Source organism: Tursiops truncatus, chromosome 2, assembly GCF_011762595.2.
Source record: "Tursiops truncatus isolate mTurTru1 chromosome 2, mTurTru1.mat.Y, whole genome shotgun sequence".
Classification (NCBI taxonomy): domain Eukaryota; kingdom Metazoa; phylum Chordata; class Mammalia; order Artiodactyla; family Delphinidae; genus Tursiops; species Tursiops truncatus.
Genome location: NC_047035.1, coordinates 91,534,926 through 91,554,448, shown reverse-complemented (window position 1 = coordinate 91,554,448; position 19,523 = coordinate 91,534,926). Strand labels below are relative to the sequence as shown.

The window sequence follows — 19,523 nt, the reverse complement described above, 5'->3', positions numbered from 1 at the left end:
CTTTTTCATAGGAATTCTCTGAAATCCAGTGTATATTTTACACTTACAGCACATCTCAATTCCAACTAGAAAGAAGGGGATGCTGTATTAGACAGCACAGATCTATAGGACTATAACCTCCTTGAAGGTAGGAACTGTTTTATTCTGGTTTTATAGACTCTGGTTCAGTGTCTAACAGGCATTCAAGGAATGTTTAATGAAGGAATACATTAATGAACTTGGATTAACGTGGTTCAACCACTTACTAACTTTGTGACCCTGGGCAGGTCTGAAATTTTTCCTCCTTAAAGGGGAGATAAAATACCTACTTCATGGATTTGTTATGAAGATTTTAAAAACCATCCCAACCTCCCCTCCAGTCATTCTCTATTCCCTAAATCTGGTTTGTTGTCGTTATGGCTATCTGAAATTACATTAATTATTTATTGATGTTTATATCTATTATGTCTCCACCATTAGACTTTACATTCCATGTTTCATCCATTGTTCTATCAGCATTCATTCACTTAGCAAACGTTTATCAGGTGCTACTATGTTCTAAGCACTAATCCAGGTACTCAGGATACAACAATAAACATAAACAAAAAGGTCCTGTTATTATGACAAATCAAAATTTAATAAAAGAATTTTACTATAAAAATTGATACAAACTCTGCATATAATACACACTCCAACAAGAAAATGAAATCTGATGAGCAAAAGTTTAGATTAACTTGATTTTGAAATTAGAAGTTTGCATTTCAAGCTTAAAGTATACATAAGACGAGCCAAACTGCACATAAATTGCCCCAACTTAAAACTATATGTGTGGGAATTTCCTGGTGGTCCAGTGGTTAGGACCTGGTGCTTTCACTGCCATGGCCCACTTTCAATCCCTGGTTGGGGAACTAAAAAACAAAAAACAAACAAAAACGCAGAGTGTGGTCAAGAAAAACTATATGTTGTTTTTGCTTTTCACTGTCTTGACCCAGAAACTAAATATAGTACCAAGGCTGTTCAAACCTGACAATATTTTCTACATCTTATCTTGTCATAACCATTCAGTGTTGCCCAACTCAAAAAATCATGATTATTATCTTAAGTGATTTTTTTCTTTTTTAAGAATATGTTTGGAAGGGATCTCAGGTGACTGGCATAATTCAAGGATTTATTTTTCTAGGAAAAAACCGAGCTAGTCAAAATAACCTATAACATCTAAGCCTGTCGCATTCTTTTTTTTTTATTTTTTGGCCGTGCCATGTGGTATGTGGGATCTTAGTTCCCCAACCAGGGATCGAACCTGTACCCCCTGCATTGGAAGCTCGGAGTCTTAACCACTGGACCGCCAGGGAAGTCCCAAGCATGTTGCATTATAATGAGAAACAGCTTTTTTTTTTAAATTTTGATTCTCCGATCAACCCATAAAACTAAATCTAAGTCATAATGCAGCAGTAATAGTATTAATAACTCATACGGAATCCAGAATGCTGAAGTCTCAAACTAAGTCCCTAGTTGAGGGTAGGAATGAGAGTAGGGATGAAAGACTGGGGTAGAGAAAAGATAGGTACAGGTTCTGAGAAGTAGGAAAAAGCTGAAGGAAATAGGGGAAAGCTCTGATTTAAAAGAAGTCAAAAACGATAAACAGATTTAATCTCTGGAATCTGAGATAGTTACAGTATAATTGTGTCAGCTCCCTACTTTGCCTCCGCACCACACGTCTTGCTGATAAGGGCGCTCAGGGACTTAACCTGGCGGTCCAGTGGTTAAGACTCCTCACTTCCTGGACTTCCCTGGTGGCACAGTGGTTAAGAATCCACCTGCCGCATAGCACAGGGAGATCAGCTTGGTGCTTTGTGACCACCTAGAGGGGTGGGATAGGGAGGGTGGGAGGGAGACGCAAGGGAGAGGAGATAGGGGGATATATGTATATGTATAGCTGATTCACTTTGTTATAAAGCAGAAACTAACACACCATTGTAAAGCAATTATACTCCAATAAAGATGTTAAAAAAAAAAAAAGAATCCGCCTGCCAACGCAGGGGACACGGGTTTGAGCCCTGGTCCGGGAAGATCTCACATGCCGCAGAACAACTAAGCTGGCGTGCCACAACTACTGAGCCTGTGCCCTAGAGCCGCGAACCACAACTACTGAGCCTGCGAGCCACAACTACTGAAGCCCACGCGCCTAGAGCCCGTGCTCCGCAACAAGAGAAGCCACCACGAGAAGTCCGCGCACCGCAACGTAGGGTAGCCCCCGCTCGCCACAACTAGAGAAAGCCATGCGCAGCAACGAAAACCCAACGCAGACAAAAATTAATTAATTAATTATTTATTTTTAAAAAACGCTCCATGCTTCCACTGCAGAGGGTACAGGTTCCAACCCTGGTCAGGGAAGTAAGATCCCTCATATGGTGCAGCCCCCCCACAAAAAAACAAATGTGTTCATTTCACAAAACTAGGGAGGTATGATCACCATCTTGGGTGGGAATAAAAATGAGTAGGCATTAGAGATACAAAAATGGCAAATAACATTGCTAAAATTGTGTAAGTGCATTTTACAAGAGACGTTTTCCCAAGGCCAAAGTCGATGTAAAAAATGGAAACTCCTAGCCTGCCTACTTATCCTTTATTTGCTTTATCCTTTAATTGCTGTAATTCCCACTACACAAGTTTAGAGATGGAAGATGTAATTGTAGTGTAGAGCATTCTGAAGGAATACTATGAGTAGTTGATTTAGTTAAAAATGATACATTTACTGAGTACTTTGTAAACACCATGTAGTTACATACATCATTTTATTTAATCTGAAGAGACTGAAGCAGATTAAAAGGACAACTAACAAGGTAAGGGCATTAATCTATAAGGTGGATATGTAATGAGATCATGCAAACTGTATTTATCAGAACTCCTCTCAGGAAAGAGTGGGTATTAAATGTAGGCAGAAATAACATTTTGATAAGCCACTTAGGTTCGTTGGTAAAATCAAGGGATATGCTCCAACAACAGCAGATAGTCGGCAATTTGCCTTTGAAGGAGAGAAAGTTCCTTCCCTGAGTGAAGTATGTAATTTATGCTACAGCTGATTGCATGACACAATGTTATACTGTTTACTCCTCATTTGACTTCTTTTTTTAAAAAATATTTATTTATTTATTTGGCTGTGCCGGGTCTTAGTTGCGGCATGCAAGATCTTTAGTTGTGGCATGTGAACTCTTAGTTGCAGCATGTGGGAGCTAGTTCCCTGACCAGGGATCAAGCCTGGGTCCCCTGCACTGGGAGCATGGAGTCTTAGCCACTGGACCACCAGAGAAGTCCCCCCATTTGACTTCTGGATCCATTTTTCACCCTTCTCTACCCTCCCGGAAGCTGATCTCTAAGGACTGTACCTGGGCTCCTTTACCCTCTGGCTTCTGGTTGGGGTTGGTCACTGGCAAGATATTAGAGGATGGTAAAACAGAGAAGTTGAGATATTTATCACACACACGAGTTCACACACCCTACCACAACTTTGCCATAGTTGTGACAGTAGCTATGTTTCCCTATAACCACAGCTGCTGTCGGAGGGTGCATCCTCTAGGGCTCCCACTCTTGCTAGGCTCTGGTAAAACCATTTCTTCCCTTTGCCCCTTCAAGCCTTCAAGAAATGGGATTTCCAGCCTGTTGCTAGTCCTTGTGTGTTTCACCATCCTTGTGGGTTCCCTCAACCCTACCCCATCTCTGTAAATAGTTCCTTCAGAAACTCTTTTCAGTTAATGTCCTCACCCCCGCTCCAGTATGCTATGAGTTTCCTGTCCAGATCTTGACTAACACAAAAGGAGTCCTCCTTTTCTGCCCTTCTAACATACGATGTTCAGCCTAAGTAAATGTAGTAAAAAAAAAAATGTTTTAAGGTAATTGCTCTGAAAGCTTCCAAATCATGAACCTGTTTGGGGTAACCACGTCTCAATCCAGCACTGGGGAGTCATGAATGCTAGAACATGCTTAAATATATCATGCTTTCACTGAGCATGCCGACTTTCAGAGGTAAGTAAAATAATTGTGTCCTCAAGGAGCTTTCAGCTTAATAAAGAATAAATACAAAATAATCATAATACAGGATAACATAAAATTATCAAAAATATACTTTTTTTTTTTTTTGCGGTACGCAGGCCTCTGACTGTTGTGGCCTCTCCCGTTGAGGAGCACAGGCTCTGGACACGCAGGCTCAGCGGCCATGGCTCACGGGCCCAGCCGCTCCGCGGCATGTGGGATCCTCCCAGACCGGGGCACAAACCCGTGTCCCCTGCATCGGCAGGTGGACCCTCAACCACTGCGTCACCAGGGAAGCCCAAAAATATACTTTTAAAGGGTCAAATTCTGTTGGGAATTAAATGGTCTATTATCTTTCACAAAACTGCCAAGACAATTCAATAGAGAAAGGATCTTTTTTTTTGACAAATAATGCTGGAACAATTTGTTATCCATATGCAGAAAAATATAAACCTCTACATTTACCTCACAGTATATACAAAAATTAAACTTGAACTATATCATAGATCTGAATGTAAGAATTAAAACTACATAAAACTTCTAGAAGAAAACAAAAGAGAAAAATCTTAGTGCCCTTGGGTATGGCAAATATTACTTAAATACAACAAAAAGTATAAAGAACACTTACAACTCAATGGTAGTAAGATAACCAATTTAAAAATGGGCAAAAGGGTGCCCGCTTCAGCAGCACATATACTAAAGCAACCTAAATGTTCATCAACAGAGGAATGGATAAAGAAGATGTGGTACATATTACAATGGAATATCACCCAACCATAAAAAAAGAACAAAATAATGCCATTTGCAGCAACATGGATGGACCTAGAGGCTGTCACACTGAGTGAAGAAAGCAGATACAGAAAGACAAATATCATATGATATCGCTTATATGTGGAATCTAGAAAAAACGGTACAAATGAACTTATTTACAAAACAGAAGTAGAGTCACAGATGTAGAAAACAAACTTATGGTTACTGGGGGATAAGGGGGAGAGATAAATTGGGAGATTGGGACTGATGTATACACACTACTATATATAAAATAGATAACTAATAATAACCTGTTGTGTAGCACAGGGAACTCTACTCAATACTCTGTAATGGCCTATATGGGAAAAGAATCTAAAAAAAAAAAGAGTGGATATATGTATAACTGATTCACTTCCCTGTACACCTGAAACATAACATTGTAAATCAACTATACTCCAATAAAAATTTTTTAAATTATTTTAAAAAAACAAAAACAAATGATTACTAAAAAATCCAGGTACTTACTTTCTTGGCGTTCCCAATTCAGGGAGCATGGGTTGATCCCTGGTCGGGGAACTAAGATTCCGCATGCCGCAGGAACAAGCAAACAAAAAAAAGCAGTTACTGAGTAACTGCCAAAATGGAAAAAAAAAAAATCCAGTCTGCAATTCCTCTTCCTGGACTTTTTCCTAAGGAAAAGTAAAGTGACAATGATACTCGCTCCAGACTTGTTTAAAATGGTGGTACTGTTGCAATATTCAAAATGTGTAACAATAATAGCATGCTTAAGTAAATTACGGTGCATTGGTACATTCAACCAAGGGCTTATTATGCCGCCATTAAAATAATCATTGTCAACAATATATTGCATACATTGTCCTATGCTGTTACATAACTAGGTGCAGAAAGAATCTGAAATTATATCTGTGTTATAGCTATATAAAATTTGTGAATTCAAGTGGACAAAACTGGAAGTTTATATGGAAAATGTTGTTTGAAAAGCAGTTTTTTCCCCTTCATTTCATTTTTTTATTTCGAATTCTACTAACGATGTTGTGCAACAATAACGCATTTTTTAAAAAAAACAGTCGTTAGCTGTTACCTTAATTCGGTCCCACGGGCAGTAAAGGTTAGTTTATAATTCGTTGAACAACTGAATAAGACTTCAGATGCCTCCATTGATTGATACTTTACTAATTTGGGATATCCACAGAGTCGTTTTGCCGACTACAAATATAACAAACATTACGTGTAAATCGTGCTGCCGAAAGGTTTCCAAACATCACATGACCACCCACCAAAATGTGTGGGCTAAATGCGCATCGATAATCATGGCAAAAATAACTACCTGTCACATAGGATGGGCATGTCAGACTTTTCTCCGCGAAAGGCTGCTGGTCCCAAGCTGCCTCTTACTTTCACCAGAATGAAATGGTTCCAGAATCCCAGGCAAGGGAGGATACTGTTCCCTTGCCCAGGAGGCTGGAAACGGCTCGTTGTGAGCTCAAGGTTTCCAAGGCCCCTCAGCCGAGATCCGCAACACTCGAGGATTCCCTAGTTGCTAGGTTTAGTTGCTAAGGCACCAACCGTCTCACAGGAAGAGGGGACGGTGCAATCGCTTTCGGCGTCGGAGCGAGTCCTCTGGAAACCGAGCTCATTTGTTCCGGGAGGAAACAGTCACCTCCTCTAAGAGCGACGGGAAGGCGAGGAGAAGCTGGGAGTGACGCCTCTGAGCCGCGGAGGATTGTGGGAGGAGGTTGTCTCCAATTTCTCCTCCCCCGCCCCCCCCGTCCCAGCCAAGATGTCTGACATGGAGGATGATTTCATGTGCGATGATGAGGAGGACTACGACCTGGTGAGGCGCAGGGAACAGAACTCTGGGACTGGAGGTGGCTTCTGGCTTTAGGGGCCGGGGCGGCCGCGGCCTTTCCCCGTTGAACATGTGCTCCTTCCAGCCTCTCCCGGTGCAGTGACAGGACGAGTTTACCTCCTCCCCCTTCCCGCACCGGGCCCGGGCCCTGCCTCTCCAGCATGGGGGGAGGGAGGGTAAAGGAGGCAGCGAAGGGGGTCCCGAGCATTGCGCTCCAAGTCCAAGCGCCTCCTCCGTTTCCCCTGGCCTCCAGCGCCCGGTTCTCTATGCCTCCTCCCTCTTCCCTACCGCGCGAGCCGCCTTGGGGACCGTGCAGTGGTCTAGGCCCCGGCGATGCCCTTTCGGGCCCAGCATTCTCGGCCCCTCTTATTCACACTTGAATTGAGCGGGTGCGAAATGCTGGGAGAGGGGTCCGAAAACTAGGAGGCCTTACTGCTCGCAGGCCTGACAGCGAAAAGCCACTTGTGAGTCTCCTGGAAACAGAGCTTAATTAGTCTTGTCCAGGGTCCGTTTTGGTTTAAGGTAAAGGTGCAGTAGAGAACTGAGAGCAAGGCTAGCTTTAAAAAAGTAGTTTAACTACTTGTTTAAAGAGAAAAGCTGGTAAGGAGGTTTTGCTTTTTGTTTGTTTGGGGTTTGGCGGGTGGGGTGGTATAAGGGGATTGACACATTGGCTTTTATCCTGACTTAGAAATTTCCCAATATTCAAAGTTAAAAATATCAACAGTGTAGAACTAAACGAATTTCTGTAGCTGAATGGTGATTTTTAGAGATTCAGGGTTTAATTTATGAACAGATTTACAGGTTTTTAAAAATTCACTAACATTTCAAGTTGATATTCAAAAACATTACCTGTGTGGGAACTAAGAAAGATTATCTGCACCAAGAATTAGCGTCAACTTGGCTTTGCTTTTTATTTGGGGGTGTTTTTGTGCATGGTTCTTGTATATTATGGTGATGCTGCATTATCGTAAAGTTATGAAATAGTTGCTTAGGGAAGTCTGTCTCATATTTTAGGTGCCAGAGAGTTCTCAAGATATTAATATATCGTTTTGAATTAGTGTAAATCTTTGTATAGTCGTTTCCAATTAATCTTTCCCTTTTAAAAGAAGGCATATTTGCAAAAGGGAGAGGGAAATGCTTGTTATTACCTGAAATTTTTAGTAGAGGTGTTGATAATTCTTAAAGTTAAACGCAGAGTTTTGCTAATAGTTAAGATTTCTGCCTTCCATTTTAGTTTCTTCAGATCAAGCCAGTTTTAGTCAGTGCCCTAAGTCCATTAAGAATATGCTAATTGTAATATTTTGTGCATTTTTATTTATTATATGTTTACTTATATTACAGGTACTTTTTAACTACGGAAGTGTTTCTTTTAACTGTTCTAACTAGTGTTTTTACATGTTTGTACCTATCTCTTTTCTAAGCAATAGTTTTTTGAATACATGACTTATTAGCACTATGAGTGAGTCTCTAACGTAAGAATGACAATGAGAATCTTACAGTCCCATGAAGTACTCAGTTCATTTTTGCAAGGATTTTAATTAAACAAACATGATTTAACTTGGCTATGTTTCTCCAGCGTTTGAGGGCCTACAGTACGTGTACAATATAAAATTGAACATGTAGTTTTAACCTTTTTTTTAAATTTCTTAACCAAAAAATGTAAGATTTTACACTACCACACACAATTAAATAATAATTCCCCACTCCAGCATTCTGTTAAATAGTCCTCCCCCCATATCTCTCTTACATAGATATCATATTAATTTAGTTTTTACTTCCTTAGTTAATTTCCTTAAGCCACTATGTTTAAAAAAAAAGATTAAGAGGGCTGGTTGCCATTTCATGCTTACATGTTGCCAAAAGAAAAGTTGTTGTTTTTGTTTTTTAATAGTTATTTGCCTGGGTCTTTTCTGTTTTTTTGTTTCTTAGAATTTAAAGAGTCAGAATTGACTTGCTGTTTTAGGGAAACTTCTTTTTTATTAAAAAATGTATTGTTTGTTGGAAAGTTTGCCATCACCTCATTTTAGTCAAAATGTTAACAAGAACCATGAGTATCCTAACTACAGATATATTCAGTATATATTTTATAAGTTGTCTGTTGATAAATTTTAATACCCTAAATCACTTCTTGTTCTTGCCCAATCTAGTAGAAATAGGTAGTTAGGATACCACTGGAAAAAGTAAAAATTTGTTTCCAAAACTATACTGTTTTATCGAAAAAAGTAAATAATGATTTGTGCCCAAGAGCTAAATGAGAATTAAGTTGGTTAAAAAAAAGAAGAAACAAACATGAAATTAATTCAATAGGCTTGACCTTTTATTTCTAAGAGCTTTTTGACTTTTATTTGAGGCAAAAGCAGGCATTTTCTAAGCATAGGAGTGAATGGAGAAGTAGAAGACGGTACTGGTAAATGTCTTTTAATCCAATGGTAATTTTACAGATTTATATACGATAGTGTTAATAGTAACAATTAATAATAATAAGTAATAACTATAGTGCCGTTCATTAAGTTAATAAGGCCCTTGATAGATAAGTTAACTGTATTGTAATTCCACAGTTCAGCCATTCTAGCATGAAGTTGACTGGTACTTCTAATAATCTTTTAGAAAGGATTTAAGACAGACTGATGTAATACCAAAAATTATTCTTTAGTAGTTCCTCTTATAGGTATTGTATATTTGAACTTAAATGTTATTATTAGAAAAAAAATGTTGAAAAGGTAGACTAATTCTGCTTGGTTAGATGTATTACTGAAATGTGAGCCTCTTTATAGTCACCTAGTCAGGTTTATAGTTGTGATTCGTGAATGAATGTTTACTATTATTGTTATTCTTGTCTTAATAAATAGCTGTTTTAATGCCCTAGAAGTTTATTTCTTTTTTCCTACTTTTTGGGGGGAGAGAGAAGAGCCTTAGCTATAGGATATCTTACAGAATCTCTTATTTGTCACAACTTTAACAAGATCAGACAAATGTCATGTATGTTATAAAGAACCTTAGAACATGGTTTAGCAAATTAAAATATAACAGTTCCATTTTTTAAAAAGATTTTTGAATGGACATGAATAGAATATACACTTTGAAAAAGAAGTAGATTAATATAGGACAGGGGCAAAAAATAGCCTCAGGGATTTGTGTGTTTAATACTAAGACATTCACTTGTCACTCACTGTACATATAAGGAACTTGGAGGTTATAGGTTGTTTTATTCTGAGACTGTTGTCTCAGTCACAGGCTTGACAAACAAAATGTTGGGGATCTTTAAGAACAGATTTTCAAACAATATACTTTTTGTGGTCTGGGCCATTGTTTTTTATGCTGTACACACATTTGGAATTCTGCATGTAGTCTTCACAAAGATGAAGTTTGATTATACAGTTGAGGCTTAAAAAAAACATGACAGGGAATTCCCTGGCAGTCCAGTGGTTAGAACTTGGAGCTTTCTTTGCCGTGGGCTCAGGTTTAATCCCTGGTCGCGGAATTAAGATCCCACAAGCTGCTCAGAGTGGCCCAAAAAAAAAAAAAAAAAGACATGTTTAATTGGAAATAATTGGAAACACCCCCCAAATCATCAGTAGTACGGGAATACTATTAATATTAATAAGGTAATAATAGATAAATTATGATATATCCATGTGATGGAAAGTATGTCAGCATTTCAAACCATGCTTCTAAAGAATATCCAATGATATGAAAAAATTGATAAATTAGTCAGTACTCTTGGGTGTAAGGGAGGACAGGAATACATGTCACACTAGCTTAAACTAAAAAGAGTGTGTATTGGCTCACATCACCAGGAAGTGTAAATATGGCTGGATTCATGGCTCAGATAATGATGCTGGGTCTTTTTCTGTTTCTGTCTCTTCCTGGGCTGCTTTCCTCACTGTATTGGCTTAATTGCCTTCACATTATATCACAAGATCTTGTGATATAATGTGTTATCTTCCTAGTATTATAACCCCAAAGGCAAAAAAGAGTCTTCCTTGCTAGCTCTAACAGTGAAACCCAGGAAGAACTTTTATTGATTCACCTTAGGCCTGCATCGCCTTCTTCAAACCGCTCAGTCCCTGTAGAGAGGGAGGATAGGTTGCTTCCCCTGCCCTGTGGGAGGAGCACTATAATTGAAAACCCTCACCTAGGAGAGGAAGAGTCAATCACCATTGCTGTGCACATAGTGAACACATGTCCACTATAAATATGTAATCCATATTATGATTTTATTGGGTGGGGCTAAAATTCATTTTGCTGGGTGGGAAAAATATAGAAAAAATGTCTGGAAAATATGAAAAGTGTCAGGAAAATTAAAATGTGTTTATTTCTTGCAAACCTTTCACAGTGAACCTGCATTTTATTGCTGGGGGGAGAGGGGATGGTTTACAGGGTACAAATGATGAACAGAAATCTTACTTTGATCTTGGCTGGGGGGTGGGGGGGCGCGCCAAACAGTGATTTTTGTCATTGCTCAAAATTTTTTAGAGTTCTTCAGAACCTGAAGCATCTAGCTTTTTAAAATAGGTAATACATGCACATGGTTCAAAAACGTGAAATGTTAAAATAAAATTTCCATTTTTGTTCCCTATTTGCCCAGTTCCCATTCCTCCCCGTAGGTAACCAAATACACATTTTTATCCCACTCCCCTTTTTTAAACCAAGATGTAGCATATTTAGCATATTATGTATATTGTTCTACACTTGGCTTTTTACTTTATCTTGGAGATTATTCCATAGAACTATGCAGAGAGATTACTTACTTCTTTTTATAGCTGCATTGATTGCTTGGATGTACCATACTTTATTTAACCAGTTCTCTATGGATGAGAATTTGGCCTGTTTCCTTTTGCTGTTGTAAACAGTGTGCAGCTTCTTTTTTTTTTTTTTTTTTTAAACTTGAGCTATAACCAAGTTTTCTCCATTCTATAGGTGTCAAAAATTGTGTGAGTCGGGTTTGATAAATAAGTTGGGCCCTCAAACTGGATGATGCTGTTTTAGGTCGGAAACATCTAACTTAAGAATTTCAGAAGTGTTACTTAATAATCCATGTCAGTATAATTGGAATAATTTACCAGTAATTTACCACCTCTTAAAGTTACTACTTTAAAGAACATTGGTTTGAAATATAAGTTTGGGTGTATTTTCAAAAAGGCCTGTTGAATTACCTCATAGGTATATCCTATATAATGAAATTAGAGAGGTTCAAACAAGGATAACTAATGACAAGGATGTCGTCATAAGATCTCCCATAAGTAATGAGAGACAGCTCTTATGTGCTAACAAGGAGATAAATTTTTTCATCCCTAATGTAAATCTGTAAAGTATGAACATCCAACAGAATAAATTTGTACTTGTGTACCATGTCCCAAAATGAACACATGGATCTAAGCAAGAATTAGAGATCAACCCCCATAATTGACAGGAGAGGAACTGAAACATCCAGTGTAAGTGACTTACCTAAATTTACATGACAAATTAGGGGCCGAGTCAAAACTAGAGCCCAAGTCTAATGACTTCAATGATGTCTTGTTGGAAAATTTAATTTGAAGACTGAAAGTTTAGGACAGATAAAAGAATGTTCTGATTTATACCATATACAAATTAGGATCCATTACCTTGAGTGAAATTTTTAAAAGTTTGGTTAATTTTATGAATGGCTAAACCACAGTTGGCTACCTAGGACTTGGATTAAATCTCATCCTTTAAGGATAATGAGACTTTGCCCTAGATGCCCAACATCTAGTATAGCTGTCTAAACATGGTCAAGGCTTAGGAAGCATTGTTAATGGTGAGTCTTGTTTTCCTAGAGCACATTTCTTAAGACCTCTATTGGCAAGAGACACAAGTACATGAACTATGAAACTGACCCTGTTCAGCAGTGGCTACATTCCAACATAGAGTCAAAATTGTCTCTACCTATTGTGTGTTGTGTTATTTTGGAACATTCACCCACTTTTCATTTCAATTAAGCAAACACTTATTGAGCATTTTGTAATATACCAGGCTCTGGGGATACCAAGATGAGTAAAAGTAAGTTCTTGCTTTTGAGAAGCTCTTGGTGGGGCAGGTGAGGGGAGAGGGGAGGTGGGAACAGCAAACACACAAGACTCCGTCTTAGAGACATGCCATGTCATGTAGAAGCATGACTGAGGAGAAAATTTATTTTGCTAAGAAGAGTTGGAGAAAGAATCACAAGGTAAGCCTTGATGAATACCTTTCTCAGGAGTGTTAGGGGTGGGGCACATCATAGGAGAAAAGTGGGAAGTTTGTTGGAAGGGGCGGTGGATTAGAATTCCTAGCAGAGAGACCAGTGTATGCCAAAGCAGAGATTTTGAAGTACATGGCATATTTGGGGGGAAGAAAGAATAGATTTGGTTGGTGTAGATGGGTACGTAATTGCTTTGGGAAGATGTCAGGACATGAGTTATTATGTAAGTGGGTTGGAACTATTATGAACTTCAGTGGATTTTTAAAAATCCCTTTAACACTGTTCGAGTGCTTGCTTTTTCATATATTGCTTAAATTCTTTGTTTTTTTTAAAGCATTCTTAATATGTAGGTTAAAACTTCAATTTCTCTTTTTAAAACATTTCATTTATGCTTTTATAAATTATAGTTAGCACCTCTTCATCTGACATAAGGGAATTCAGTTAGCAATATTTTTTTAATACTTTTCCTATATTCCCTATTTTGACTAATGGTATTGTGTGTAACCAAGTCAGCAATAGTCTTTAGAGATAACATTTCCCCTTTCTTGTGCCCATATGATGTGTCCTTTTTATTTTACATCCTTAACATCGCATATATTTATTCTATCCCCTTCCTCTTCTCCCTGTTCTACTGCTTGGATCAGACCTTCACATGTCTTGGCCAGAGTGTTGTAAGAGTATCCAGTGGGCTACTTCATTACTACCAGAATGCTCTTCCTAAAACACAAGTCTAATTCCCTATAAAACATTTTAGTGCATCTCGATTTGATCTTAACTTCTTGCTAGACTTGTACAGTTCTACTGTCTGATCCAGTTTATCTCTTATCAGCTCTACACACATCCTGTGTTTCAGCCCAATCAGACTATTGATGGTTCTTCCAAATATGCAATGCCATTTCAAGCTTCCGTGCTTTTGCATGGTTAATTGTTTTATTTCCGGTACCTTGTCTCATCCCTGGGAACTTCTATTCCTACTTTTAGACCTGGTTCAGGTAACTTTTCCCTCTTCTAACTCATTCAAGAGTAGTTGATTACTCCTCATCTGAGCTGCCACTCACTGTACCTAGTATGTGTCTCTGTTACTGCTTTTATTGTGTTATATTGGTGTTTCATTTGCATATCTGTCTCAGACCATGAATAGCTTGAGGGGAAAGACTTAATTTGCATTAGTTGAGCAACATTTAATTGCTGGTTTATACTAAAGATCATTATCATTGAGTATAAATAATAGATATAAATAATATATAATAGATATTCTACACAAAAGAATTATTCTAAAGACTTCTCAAAATATCTTCAGTGTAAAAATCATGCCAGTGTAGTAAGTGAATAGTTTTTGCTGTAGCATAGTTTGTATTGATGGTGTGATTCACTGAGTTGCAAATGACAGGTTAGTGATGTCATGGAGGCTGCAACATGGTGTTGCAGATCGTAACACGGGACTGCCTAATTATAAGAAACCAGTCAGTAACGTATCAGCTGTGCCAATTCTCATGTATTTATACATTTCACCAGTAACACTTAAGAACTGAATTGCAATTATGCAAAAAATATACATTTCACTTCTCAACCCATGCAATATGAAAAACCAAAATAACATATTCACAAAATGCTGAGGGCTGGATTAAGTCTTATCTCAATTGTAGTGATTTGGGGGAGTTATGTAGAAGTTAGAAATATCATTAGCTGGAGCCAGTCAGTTCCCAGAAGTTGGAGGTAGTCAGTCTTGTACTACAAGAGGCATTCAGACATGGTAGGAAATATAAAGGTTCCTGCCTTCAACAATGTTATAATCAGTTCAGTAATTTCCAGTAATTGAAGTTAACCTTCTGGCAACTCCATGTCCTATTCATGTGTGCCTCTCAGCTTCTACTGGTCAGTTTTTTTTTTCCTAATCCGTTATGGGTTAAGAAACCAAAAATAAATGGGCTTTGAGTAAGAGTCCAGATTCTTAGACTTGGTGATAGATGTAAATCAAAGATATTTTGCTTCCAAGTTCAGGGGTGCATTCTGAAGATTTGGGTTGCATAAAGGTCATTTTCTGGTTCTAGCTATTCCCATATATTATTGAACAGTTACTAGAGAATAACTGAGAAGAACTGATTTCCAAAGGTGAGAGTAGGTTTTATAGCTATGATTCTTTACTCCAAGTCTTCCCTGAGGAGGTGATGCTTAAGCTGTAATGACATGCAGTGGTTAATAGGATGAAGAGAAGTAGAAAGAAAAAGGAATGTCATGTAAAGGTGAGAACAAGTTTGGCAACTTGTGAGGTAAGGCCAGGGTGGCTGCAGCAAAGTGAATGAGGGAGGGCTAGACAGGAGATATGGTTGGGTGCATAATCGAGTCACATTTTGGTGATTTTTGAACTTGATTTTAAGAGCAATGGGAAACCATTTTTGAGAAGAGGAATGAGATAATTTACATTTTATGAAGATTATTCTGGCTGCTTACCCTAAGAAGACTGGAATTTGAAAGTTAAAAAGGAGAATGGGGGGCTTCCCTGGTGGCGCAGTGGTTGAGAGTCCGCCTGCCGATGCAGGGGACACGGGTTCGTGCCCCGGTCCGGGAAGATCCCACATGCCGCGGAGTGGCTGGGCCCGTGAGCCATGGCCGCTGAGCCTGCGCGTCCGGAGCCTGTGCTCCACAACGGGAGAGGCCCGCGTACAGCAAAAAAAAAAAAAAAAAAAAGGAGAATGGGAAGGTTATAGTTGTGGAGAGATGAAAGTGGCGTGGTAGACTAGGGTGGTGGCGGGGCAGGGGGGAGTGGATGGACTTGGGATTCATGTTCAAGGTAGAATCAGTAAGGACTTTTTATGTTCCAGCGGTATGATTGCTTTTAGTTGTTTAGCTATCTCCCGTTACAGTTTCGTGTCTGCTGTTCTCTTTTCCCCTTTCTTGTTTTGTCCAGCATGCAAACTCCCATTTATCTTTCACAACCTGGCTCAGAAGCCATTACTCTAATAACATGATTTGGTGTATACACTGGCATGTTCATTATTTATTAATTGCTCTTTTAGTTTAATCAGTTTTACTGTAGTCAAACCTAAATTACAGGGTTAGGAAGTGAATGAGTGATTATGAACTTTACGCACTACTCAGAATTTGATCCCCACTCTAAGAGAAGTGTTCCAGAGGATTTTCATATATTGAGCATAACTGAATTCCTGATACTTACATTTGTGAGACAGAGTGCCAGTGCTTCACAGGAAGTATCTTTATACAAGGAAATAATTATCCTCCAGAGGGCGCACATTACAAAGCCATTGTGGTCAGCTAAAACTGATTCTATACTAAGATCAAACACCTCCCTCCATCTACTGGTCATAGGAAAAATTCGTCTTGTGTTTACATATTTTTGAGCTTTCTAACACTACACTCATGTGCATTTTTTCTTTCATGTGCCTTTATGAGACAATACAAAATTTCTCATAAGTATCTGCAAAAAAAGTTTCCCTGTACTTGGATTTAGAAATAGCTGTTCTTGTCTTTTTCTGTTTACTTTCAGGCACAATTCTGAATTTGGCATAAACTTGCCCTTTGTGATGACTCGTAGCTGAAGGAAATAATCTTCTCTCTTCCTAAAATAATAGTTTTTACTACACTAATTTATGTATATTTTATAATCCTCATCATTAAATTGAATATCATATCCTGGAACTATTTTAAACTCTTGTTTATACCGCTCCACAAAATAGTGTTACTCCAATTTTTCTTGGTGCTTTATTGTTCCATAACTAGGAACTGAATTTATGTGATGAAAAGTCACATAAAACTATATAACTAAATTTTGTTTTATTTATTTTGATTTGTTACAAGACTAAAGTGTGTTAATATAACTAAATAGCTGTTGAGTAATGTGGAATGCACATAAAGCAAATATTCTTATAAACATATAGTTATATTTAGTAACAGAGTACTCTGCTATATATAGATTACCATCCTCAGTAGTCAGGCCATGTTAGAATAATGAAATTTAGACTTAGGGAGTAGCAAAAGCTAGATTATGGAGTTAAAGGTGAATAGGTAACATTTACATAATAATTAGTATTCACATTGATTTTTCTCAGGCTCTATTATCAACAAAAGGTTAACCACTACAGAACTGAAGATCATAACCAATATTTCTTTACAATTTGCTTTTGTGTTGATTCTGTGGAAATCATAGTTTTGACCTGAAGGAAAGAAATGATTCTACAGTAGTTCAAGACCCCCGGTGTTTGCCTGAAACCAAGGACAGTACTAAACCATATATATGCTGTGTTTCTTCCTATACATGCATACCTGTAATGTAGTTTAATTTATAAATTAGGCACAGTAATAGATTAACAAGAATAATAAAATAGAACAATTATAACAATATACTGTAATAAAAGTTGTACGAATGTGGTCTCTGTCCTTAATTAACTCCTTCAACTTTGCCAGAAATGTGACAATGACTTCTTCATTAGCAGATGTAGCCTCTACAGTAATTTTATATTTTTCAGTCCAAACCTGTTCCTGAAACTAGGCAGCCATCCCTTACTTGCAGCAAATGGCCTGGTGTCACTCGTTTCAGGGAATCCTTTGCTGACATCTTTGTATAGGCTCAATGTTTTCTGGCATAATACATTACCATCGGTCAGAACATGTTTTCTGTTCATGTCCTTCATCCACAAATTTAATGCCTTTTTCATCTTAACTAAGTACTTTTCACACACTGTGGCCATAACTTCTGCAACAGCAAAGCTAGCACAAATTTCTTTTTTCCGTCGCAATTTTGTGGATAGAAGATTCGTTCTTACCATGGATCTTAGCAACCTTAGCATACATTTTTTTTCTTTTCCTTAAGTTGAGAACTTTCACCTTTTCAATTAAAAGAAGCACTTTAGGGCCTCTCTTTGGCATATGTGAATTTCTACCATCACTACTTTTGAGCTTTGGGGCCATTTTTAAGTACAGTAAGGGTAACATGAACACAAGCACTGTGATACCACAATAGTGGATCTGATAACTGAGCCCGCTGTTAAGTGACTCACAGGACAGGTGGGATATTCTGGACAAAGGGATGATTCACATTCAGGGTGGAACAGAGAGAGATGGCAAGAGATGTCTTCGTGCTACTCAGAATGACTCACAATTTAAAACTTATGAATTGTTTACTTCTGGAATTTTCCAGTTTCTATACCTCAACTGATGGAGCAACTGAAACCATAGAAAGTGAAACCACGGATAAGGAGGGACTACTGTACTCTGCTAGCCACTTGATTTGGGGTTTTCCCCTTGTTATTTAACTAATGTTTAAACATCAGTGGGGTTTCACCTATGTAATTGCTTTGTTTTTTATAAATGTGTGGATTTTCTCTTAACATTATTCACATTTTAGCAATGTGTGGGTTTCTTTTCTTTTTTTCCTTCATTTTAATATCTCTTTCTAACACACAGGAATACTCTGAAGATAGTAACTCTGAGCCAAATGTGGATTTGGAAAATCAGTACTATAATTCCAAAGCATTAAAAGAAGACGACCCAAAAGCAGCATTAAGCAGTTTCCAAAAGGTTCATATGTTTTCTGGCTGGTTCTGTGTCTTATATTTTTCTAAATGATGTCTTAAATCAAGTAAATTCCAAGTGATTTTATATCAGTAGTACGTTTGGATACTTAGTGATAATCCTGTAAAATAAGTTTGCATTATGCAACAAAAGCAAATATTTGAAAAGGGCTATCCTTTTGTTTTTTCCAATCAGGTTATCTGTAGAGCAGGGCCATTGTCCTGAAAAGCTAGTATGGTTCTGGCAGAAAGAGAATCAACATGCTGGTCAATAGTTACTATCCCTGCAATCCTGTTCCTTTGTCTTTTGGTGACAAATCACACAGGTGTGGTTTCATTATTAAATAGTGTGATTTCTTTCCTATTGATAAACTTTTGGGTTATTCTTACCAGCGGATTTTTCAGAGGAATAAAAAGTACTTCTGGGATTGTATAATCAAGAAGTAGTTCTTATTTAATCTTTTGATGAAGAAACTTCAAAATAAGCTCACTTACCTTAAGTAAGCATTTTAAGGCTGGTTTCTTTTCTTAAGCCTATTAAAAATGACATTGAGAAGTAGAGTTCTTGGGGCAGTGTTTTTCATGCATATAATGTAAAATTAGTTTACAACTTAGATATTGAGTGTCATTAGAAAATAACGGTATTAAATTATACTGGAAGTTTCTTCTTTTTTTAGGTTTTGGAACTTGAAGGTGAAAAAGGAGAATGGGGATTTAAAGCACTGAAACAAATGATTAAGATTAACTTCAAGTTGGTAAGATTTGTTTCGAGAGGAATTAAACTGTTAATGAAATTCTGTACTTAAAAACCTCATGGCAACAAAATGTCATTATATCTATTTCTCTAAAATAATTCTGTTGATATGTTTCCATATTTAGCCTGCTTTTCATTTGTGACTACAGTAGTACTAAATTTTAAAAATTCTGCATAGGATACAAAGTTTTCTGTTTAAGAAAACTTATCTTTTCGATACATGGGCAGTATTTAGCTGCATTATTAATAGAATGACTTTTCGCTGCCAGGCTAGGTCAATCAGTAGAGCATGAGACTCTTAATAGAGTGACTTTTAAACAAACTATTAGTGTTTATTTTGGAGTTCTGAGGTTGTACTTTTTATTACAAAACGTTCCTCTTCAACTGATTAGGGCTAAAACCTTCATGGCTCCT

The 19,523-nt window shown here is 37.7% G+C and overlaps 2 protein-coding genes across 11 annotated transcripts in view; one reads left to right on the top strand and one right to left on the bottom strand.

Annotated features, from left to right (window-relative positions):
* The window catches only part of GALK2 (galactokinase 2), a 136,503-nt gene extending 130,089 nt beyond the window's left edge, over positions 1-6,414 (bottom strand). The window contains exons 1-3 of one of the 6 annotated variants that reach the window (XM_073800946.1): positions 6,107-6,405; positions 5,861-5,985; positions 5,284-5,447 (exon numbers count right to left, since the gene is read on the bottom strand). In XM_073800946.1, coding sequence (XP_073657047.1) covers positions 5,284-5,447; positions 5,861-5,937 — 241 coding nt within the window. In that variant the 5' untranslated portion in view covers positions 5,938-5,985; positions 6,107-6,405. Of the gene's footprint in view, positions 1-5,283; positions 5,448-5,860; positions 5,986-6,106 lie in introns of those variants that run through there. The other 5 variants (XM_033851658.2, XM_073800947.1, XM_073800958.1 and 2 more) reach the window with 5 other exon arrangements.
* A 77-nt stretch (positions 6,415-6,491) lies between these two features.
* Positions 6,492-19,523, top strand: part of COPS2 (COP9 signalosome subunit 2) — a 58,909-nt gene continuing 45,877 nt past the window's right edge. For all 5 annotated transcript variants that reach the window (XM_073800965.1, XM_073800963.1, XM_073800962.1 and 2 more), the window contains exons 1-3: positions 6,492-6,613; positions 18,249-18,362; positions 19,033-19,110. In XM_073800965.1, the coding sequence (XP_073657066.1) occupies positions 6,560-6,613; positions 18,249-18,362; positions 19,033-19,110 (246 nt within the window). In that variant the 5' untranslated portion in view covers positions 6,492-6,559. The remainder of the gene's footprint in view (positions 6,614-18,248; positions 18,363-19,032; positions 19,111-19,523) is intronic.